General features: G+C 45.3%; 1 protein-coding gene across 1 annotated transcript; it reads left to right on the top strand.

Annotated features, from left to right (window-relative positions):
- The first annotated feature begins 896 nt into the window (after nucleotides 1-896).
- On the top strand, nucleotides 897-3,219 carry LOC121003979 (E3 ubiquitin/ISG15 ligase TRIM25-like). Its single transcript, XM_040435974.1, has one exon. The coding sequence runs from the start codon at nucleotides 990-992 to the stop codon at nucleotides 2,568-2,570; it is 1,581 nt and encodes a 526-aa protein (XP_040291908.1). The 5' UTR covers nucleotides 897-989; the 3' UTR covers nucleotides 2,571-3,219.
- Nucleotides 3,220-9,323: the final 6,104 nt, after the last annotated feature.

Here is a 9,323-nt window from a genome sequence, read left to right on the forward strand (position 1 = left end):
GTGTGATACTGTCTGCTGAGCTGTGTATCTAATCCTATCCTGTGTGATACAGTCTGCTGAGCTGTGTATCTAATCCTATCCTGTGTGATACTGTCTGCTGAGCTGTGTATCTAATCCTATCCTGTGTGATACTGTCTGCTGAGCTGTGTATCTAATCCTATCCTGTGTGATACTGTCTGCTGAGCTGTGTATCTAATCCTCTCCTGTGTGATACTGTCTGCTGAGCTGTGTATCTAATCCTATCCTGTGTGATACTGTCTGCTGAGCTGTGTATCTAATCCTGTCCTGTGTGATACTGCCTGCTGAGCTGTGTATCTAATCCTATCCTGTGTGATACTGTCTGCTGAGCTGTGTATCTAATCCTGTCCTGTGTGATACTGTCTGCTGAGCTGTGTATCTAATCCTATCCTGTGTGATACTGTCTGCTGAGCTGTGTATCTAATCCTATCCTGTGTATCTAATCCTATGGATTCAAAAAGGAGAAGTAGGGTTTGCCCATAATACTGTTTCTCCTCCTTTTATAATCCATGCCTGACTTGGGCTTCAAAAGAACTGAATATGTGTGTCCGTACTCTTAGGATAAGTTCACACAGAGGTTTTCGGTGGAGGTTTTGAGGCAGATTTTTCTTCAGGTTTTTCAGCCAAAGCCAGAAGTGGATTTGAAAGGAATGCTAGAAAGTCTTTTTAAAAACTTCCTCCAAAAAACTCCATGTGTTTTGTCATTTCGCCCCTCCTCGTTTCCCTCATTCAAGACTGTGGTTTCCTGCGGTGAGGTGCTGCATGGAAGACCCTCCCAACCTGGGCGTCTCTTCCTTCTTGGCTGCCCACTCATGTGATCATGTTGATGACGAGGCAGGGTCATGGAGGGAGGTGGAGACGGGTGGGACGTCACAGACTGAGAGTTACATGGTGGAAGGAGCTCTGAAGAAACACAAAGCCTCTCATCACTGAACATACAAACTTTCACTTTCATTTCTTTCTTCTCTGTCATGGCATCTGCTGACTTGAGAGACGAGTTGACCTGCTCCATCTGCCTCAACATTTTTAGAGATCCCGTAACCTTGAGATGTGGACACAACTTCTGCCTGGTCTGCATTGATCGTGTTTTGGAGACACAAGAGGGTTTGGGAGTTTATAGCTGTCCTGACTGCCGAGTGAGATTTACGGAACGTCCTGCTCTTCAAGCTAACAAAACCCTACGAAACATTGCTGAACATTTCATGCATTTTCGGCCTGAGGAGGTGGAAGGATCTGTTTTTTGCACAAACTGTATTACCTCCCCAGTCACTGCAGTTAAATCGTGTCTCCATTGTGAAGCTTCTCTGTGTAACAACCATCTGAAGGTCCATAGCAAGTCCCCAGAACATGTCTTATGTGAGCCCACCACTAACTTCAGCAAAAGAAAATGCTCCTTGCACAACGAGGTCCTCAAGTATTTCTGTTCTAACGACCGCAAGTGCATCTGTGTCACCTGCTGCTTAATTGGCGATCATAGAGGACACAAGGTGGAACCTCTTAATAAAGCTTCTCAAAATAAGAAGGCTACGCTGAAAAATATTCTGAAGAACCTGTCCACATTATTCCAGGAGACTGAAGAAAAGCTGCAGAAGATGCAGAAATGCAGGAGGGAAGTCCAAGAAAAAGCAATGGACATAAAGGAGAAAGTCTCTAATCTGTTTTCAGACATCATAAGACACTTGGAAATCCTGGAGAACAAAGTCCAGGCTGAGGTTTCCCGGCAGGAAAACCAGGTCTCTGATATGATTCGGCATCTGGAGATACAAAAGAATGAGCTCTCCTTGGTCGTATGCCACATTGAGGACCTGTGTAACATGGCAGATCCATTAACCCTCTTACAAGAATGTGTTTCCTTTCAGTTTCATCCCTCGGAAGAAACGGGCAACGAGGTTAAAGACGACGTTGATGATGAAGGGAGCTATGTGGGAGATATGGATGAAGGTCTGATCTCTGAGACGTTGCACACGGGACTGTCCGACATCATGTCTTTTGTAAAGAGACAGGTCTATGTCAAGGAGAACTGGTACACACACCTGGATGAGGACACGGTGGCCAACAACCTTCTGTTATCCATCGACAAGAAGTCTGTGTTTTGGACCCACAAATTACCAGATATGGGACATGTCCAATTGCCGGTCAGGTTTCAAAATTGTTCGCAGGTGTTAAGCTTGGAGAGTTTTTGTTCCGGGCATCACTACTGGGACATCGAGACCAGCAAACATGGAGAATGGAGGCTGGGGGTCTCTTATTCTACCATCGAAAGGTCTGGAGACCGCTCATATTTGGGATGTAACAACAAGTCCTGGTGTTTGTGCCGATCCAACAACAATCAGTATTCTGTGGTGAACGACAACCAAGAAACAAAACTGAGTCCAGGCGTTTCCCATCAGAAGTTCCGGATCTATCTGGACTGCCATGACGGTCGGGTGTCCTTTTACGAGCTGCGCTCCCCCATCAGACACTTGTACACGTTCTCCGCCGAGTTCTCCGAGCCCCTCCATGTAGCCTTCTATGTATGTGGGTTCAATACCTTTATAAGGATCAGCTATTAGGTTCCAGGTTACGGGTCCATGGGTAGGGACTGCTTGGACAGGTCCTTGCCGTCAGTGACTGGAACGATTATGGTTTACAACCTACAGACCTCTATGAACATTATTTTTTATTTAAATGTCCTTCTTCTGTGTTATAAGATGATCACCCAACATAATAGGCCTAAAGCCTGAGGCTGTACTACTGAGAGATTCTGATAGCATGGGACTCCATGTGGTTTCGGTTCAGCACATGGTTTTGCGATAAGATGAACAATAGTCTACCCCCCCCTTCCATACGCATTAGATGGTTGGCCGGTCCTGGTGACATTGGCCCCCACCTTGTGAGGATCCAAATCACCATCTACATCAATGTCAAGATCCTGCTTGGTGTGAACAATCACTGATAGCTGTGTAGATGTGTGGACATAGATACCAATGAGGTCTCCAAGAACTTACCAGATTAGAAGAGGACCTGTTGTGTCTCAGTGGTGCAGTCCTAGGGTTCTGGCCTTCTAGAGATTGCATCATAGCTAAGAGGGAAGATATCAGAAAGCCGATTTAACACATTTAATATACAAGAAAGGGACTTTTTTAAAAATTTATTTATTCTCGTTGCAAATGGATCTCGCTTAATGTGGGCACCCATGGGCACCCATGGGTGCTCTGACCGGCTATGACAACTTGCAACGTGGACTGGACCTGATCCGGGACCTTACAGATCTGTTTGCTCCATTGTATAGTTTTGTACTGTTTATTTTTTATATGTTTATTATGGATGATCCGTATGATAATATATGACATCTGCTATAATCACCGGCCTGTCTGCATTACATACTATGTGCTTATATTAGCCAGGAGCAGCACAGAGGATGTCAGGAGAGGAGTGTGCTGATCTTGTGGAGGTCACAGGATGAGAGTTACATAGTGGATGGAGCAGGGTCCTCCCAGCAGTACAGAGGATTTCAGGAGAGGAGTGTGCTGATCTAGTGGAGGTCACAGGATGAGAGTTACATAGTGGAAGGAGCAGGGTCCTCCCAGCAGCACAGAGGATTTCAGGAGAGGAGTGTGCTGATCTTGTGGAGGTCACAGGATGAGAGTTACATAGTGGAAGGAGCAGGGTCCTCCTAGCAGCACAGAGGATTTCAGGAGAGGAGTGTGCTGATCTTGTGGAGGTCACAGGCTGAGAGTTACATAGTGGAAGGAGCAGGGTCCTCCCAGCAGCACAGAGGATTTCAGGAGAGGAGTGTGCTGATCTAGTGGTGGTCACAGGATGAGAGTTACATAGTGGAAGGAGCAGGGTCCTCCCAGCAGCACAGAGGATTTCAGGAGAGGAGTGTGCTGATCTTGTGGAGGTCACAGGCTGAGGGTTACATAGTGGAAGGAGCAGGGTCCTCCCAGCAGCACAGAGGATGTCAGGAGAGGAGTGTGCTGATCTTGTGGAGGTCACAGGATCAGAGTTACATAGTGGAAGGAGCAGGGTCCAGCCAGCAGCACAGAGGATTTCAGGAGAGGAGTGTTCCTATGGAACTCCACTTTGTATGACATACGGTTACAGCGCGGTGGTGGCGCAGGCTCATGCGCTGTATTACATGTCAGGCACCCGCTGTCATTGCCGGGATTAGAAGTCATTCTACTTCCCTGCAGTTTAACCCCTTAGATTCTGCATTACATGCTGACTGTGGCTTCTAGGTGGTTAGAGATTGGGGGGCCTCTCTCACCCCACTTCCCCCTCCGAAACAGTCACAGGATTCACGTCCTCAACTGGGATTTAAGTTATTGGGACAAAGTATTAAAAAAGAAGAAAATAAATGCCCTTTTCTGCTTCAAATGCCTTTTAGTTCTGTAAAAAAAACTAAATTGCAAAAATGTATAATTGGCTTTATCGTTAACTATGTGATGACGTCATTCATCTCAGAAAATGGCAAATCTCCGATCAAAAAGTGATGAAATAGCTCCCTGAAGGGGTTAAACACCTCAAATTATAATGATGATAATTCCCTGTGTTACCAGCAGGTGGCAGTGCTGCTCCATACTAGATGTAATTTTCCTTATGGGCAAGACAAAGGCTTGTATTTTCACTGTATCACAAATATGATTAGATACACGGCTCAGCAGACAGTATTACACAGGATAGGATTAGATACACAGCTCAGCAGACAGTATCACACAGGATAGGATTAGATACACAGCTCAGCAGACAGTATCACACAGGATAGGATTAGATACACAGCTCAGCAGACAGTATTACACAGGATAGGATTAGATACACAGCTCAGCAGACAGTATCACACAGGATGGGATTAGATACACAGCTCAGCAGACAGTATTACACAGGATAGGATTAGATACACAGCTCAGCAGACAGTATTACACAGGATAGGATTAGATACACAGCTCAGCAGACAGTATTACACAGGATAGGATTAGATACACAGCTCAGCAGACAGTATCACACAGGATAGGATTAGATACACAGCTCAGCAGACAGTATCACACAGGATAGGATTAGATACACAGCTCAGCAGACAGTATTACACAGGATAGGATTAGATACACAGCTCAGCAGACAGTATCACACAGGATAGGATTAGATACACAGCTCAGCAGACAGTATCACACAGGATAGGATTAGATACACAGCTCAGCAGACAGTATCACACAGGATAGGATTAGATACACAGCTCAGCAGACAGTATCACACAGGACAGGATTAGATACACAGCTCAGCAGACAGTATTACACAGGATAGGATTAGATACACAGCTCAGCAGACAGTATCACACAGGATGGGATTAGATACACAGCTCAGCAGACAGTATTACACAGGATAGGATTAGATACACAGCTCAGCAGACAGTATTACACAGGATAGGATTAGATACACAGCTCAGCAGACAGTATTACACAGGATAGGATTAGATACACAGCTCAGCAGACAGTATCACACAGGATAGGATTAGATACACAGCTCAGCAGACAGTATCACACAGGATAGGATTAGATACACAGCTCAGCAGACAGTATTACACAGGATAGGATTAGATACACAGCTCAGCAGACAGTATCACACAGGATGGGATTAGATACACAGCTCAGCAGACTGTATCACACAGGATAGGATTAGATACACAGCTCAGCAGACAGTATCACACAGGATAGGATTAGATACACAGCTCAGACAGTATCACATAGGATAGGATTAGATACACAGCTCAGCAGACAGTATCACACAGGATGGGATTAGATACACAGCTCAGCAGACTGTATCACACAGGATAGGATTAGATACACAGCTCAGCAGACAGTATTACACAGGATAGGATTAGATACACAGCTCAGCAGACAGTATTACACAGGATAGGATTAGATACACAGCTCAGCAGACAGTATCACACAGTATCACGCGTAAAAACCCAAGGGCAGAATATAGAATATTTGACACAGTCCTGACCTCAGTATCTGAGGAAAGGGATTTAGGAGTAATTATTTCAGAAGACTTAAAGGTGGGAAGACAATGTAATAGAGCAGCACGAAATGCCAGCAGAATGCTTGGATGTATAGGGAGAGGTATAAGCAGTAGAAAGAGTGAAGTGCTTATGCCGCTGTACAGAACACTGGTGAGACCTCACTTGGAGTATTGTGCGCAGTACTGGAGGCCATATCTCCAGAAGGATATAGATACTCTAGAGAGAGTTCAGAGAAGAGCTACTAAACTAGTACATGGATTGCAGGATAAAACTTACCAGGAAAGGTTAAAGGACCTTAACATGTATAGCTTGGAAGAAAGAAGAGACAGAGGGGATATGATAGAAACTGCTAAATACATAAAGGGAATCAACTCGGTAAAGGAGGAGAGAAGATTTAAAAGAAGAAAAACTACCACAAGAGGACACAGTTTTAAATTAGAGGGGCAAAGGTTTAAAAGTAATATAAGGAAGTATTACTTTACTGAGAGAGTAGTGGATGCATGGAATAGCCTTCCTGCAGAAGTGGTAGCTGCAAATACAGTGAAGGAGTTTAAGCATGCATGGGATAGGCATAAGGCCATCCTTCATATAAGATAAGGGCCGGGGGCTATCCATAGTACTCAGTATATTGGGCAGACTAGATGGGCCAAATGGTTCTTATCTGCCGACACATTCTATGTTTCTATGTTAGATACACAGCTCAGCAGACAGTATCACATAGGATAGGATTAGATACACGGCTCAGCAGACAGTATCACATAGGATAGGATTAGATACACGGCTCAGCAGACAGTATCACACAGGATAGGATTAGATACACGGCTCAGCAGACAGTATCACACAGGATAGGATTAGATACACAGCTCAGCAGACAGTATCACACAGGATAGGATTAGATACACAGCTCAGCAGACTGTATCACACAGGACAGGATTAGATACACAGCTCAGCAGACTGTATCACACAGGACAGTATCTCCTCAATCTGCGTCCAGCTCTCCGGAGCACAATACCGACTACTACAGCTCGATGGCAAATTAATAGTAACACGACGCTTATTATCTGTCACCGCGTCATCCATTACTGAATATACACCTCTCCACCGACTGTGTCAGTGTCATTATCCTGTACCCCAAGTGTCAGTGTCATTATCCTGTACCCCAAGTGTCAGTGTCATTATCCTGTACCCCAAGTGTCAGTGTCATTATCCTGTACCCCAAGTGTCAGTGTCATTATCCCGTACCCCAAGTGTCAGTGTCATTATCCCGTACCCCAAGTGTCAGTGTCATTATCCTGTACCCCAAGTGTCAGTGTCATTATCCTGTACCCCAAGTGTCAGTGTCATTATCCTGTACCCCGAGTGTCAGTGTCATCATCCTGTACCCCAAGTGTCAGTGTCATTATCCTGTACCCCAAGTGTCAGTGTCATTATCCTGTACCCCAAGTGTCAGTGTCATTATCCTGTACCCCAAGTGTCAGTGTCATTATCCTGTACCCCAAGTGTCAGTGTCATTATCCTGTACCCCAAGTGTCAGTGTGTCATTATCCTGTACCCCAAGTGTCAGTGTCATCATCCTGTACCCCAAGTGTCAGTGTCATTAACCTGTACTCCGAGTGTCAGTGTCATTATCCTGTACCCCAAGTGTCAGTGTCATTATCCTGTACCCCAAGTGTCAGTATCCTGTACCCCAAGTGTCGGTGTCATTATCCTGTACCCCAAGTGTCAGTATCATTATCCTGTACCCCGAGTGTCAATGTCATTATCCTGTACCCCAAGTGTCAGTGTCATCATCCTGTACCCCAAGTGTCAGTGTCATTATCCTGTACCCCAAGTGTCAGTGTCATTATCCTGTACCCCAAGTGTCAGTGTCATTATCCTGTACCCCAAGTGTCAGTGTCATTATCCTGTACCCCAAGTGTCAGCGTCATTATCCTGTACCCCGAGTGTCAGTGTCATTATCCTGTACCCCGAGTGTCAGTGTCATTATCCTGTACCCCGAGTGTCAGTGCAGCTTCAGTTTTGGGGTGTCACCAGTATATACAGTCGGGTGGTATTACACGCTGTAATAATGTGCAGGGTTTGGAGGGTTACTTCTGGTAGGTTCCTGTCTACACTTTGCCGTGAGTTTCCCATTTTGACTCTATGTTGCCATCGCTGTAGAGTTGAAGCTCGTCGGTGTAGTTGAGCGGTTTAATTGCTAGCGATGGTATTTACTCACAGCGATCGCCAGATGTGATGATTGATGTAAAGCGGCGGTGTGTGAATATGTTCAGACTGAGAAACTCGTAATGAGCCGCAGCGTTCTCCTTATCGATCTGTAAAGGCAGCCTCCGTAGAGAGCATTGATCATCTCGGCACATACAGAAGTCGTGCGATGGTCCAGATTCTGGAGGAAGCGTCTCCATGACCCTCTGTTCCTCACACTGTCATTTATTAATCTACTAATGTAATGAGCTCCTGCGGTTACTCCCAGTATATTGTAGTATTGAGCGGATGAAGCCGAGGGAGTGGACGATAGGACTGAGCGGTAATTATCCTGACTGCACGGACGCATTGTTCTACCGCTCTATGGATGCGTCGTTAACCCTTTATCATGGTGACATCAATGGACTATTGCATTGATTTGTGTAGTATTATTAGTTCAGTTGGGACACGTTCAGATGCAGCAGAATTGCTGTGCGAATTCCCGGAATTTTCTCCCTCTTTTACTAGTAAATGCATCCTTCCATTGCTATGTTCAGCTGCTATGGGTTGTCATTGACCCTGTAACGATGGCGATACCACCCATGTTCGTGGTATTGCCACCATACCTGTCTAGTAACGCCTACAGGTCATGGTCATGGAATGACTTGTACAAGGAATCTCCAGCATTAAATACTGGTGACTTGAGCTTCTGTCAGCATAGTCTGTTTATCCTAATCAACACAATGTCAAGGACCTCATGGAGGTAAGATGTTGATGGCACTTGCATGACTGAAGCTACGAGGTGTGATTAATCTGCCTTTGGAGAGGTGTTAGAACAGCACTGTAAGTGGTAGTTCAATCACACCTAATAGCTTCACCATCGTGCACCACTGTGGGTTGTATGAACTCTTCATTGCATATGTAAGATGCATATGGTCAGTGGGGACATCTTCGGTGTCCTATAGGATTGGTATAACACCCTGTGTGATCCATATACCCTTAGAGAGGAATTTGATGGGTGATGCAGATATGTATGTGTGAGACCACACCGCACTGTAAATTGTTAGTGAGTAAGAGGTTAATTTCCTTGCAGTCTGTAATGCTGGGCTGTCAGATGTTGGGG

This window comes from Bufo bufo, chromosome 6 (assembly GCF_905171765.1).
Source record: "Bufo bufo chromosome 6, aBufBuf1.1, whole genome shotgun sequence".
Lineage (NCBI taxonomy): Eukaryota > Metazoa > Chordata > Amphibia > Anura > Bufonidae > Bufo > Bufo bufo.

Bases quoted from the DNA above. Each gene is read 5' to 3' on its own strand.
- LOC121003979 (XM_040435974.1), top strand. From the start codon at position 990: ATGGCATCTGCTGACTTGAGAGACGAGTTGACCTGCTCCATCTGCCTC.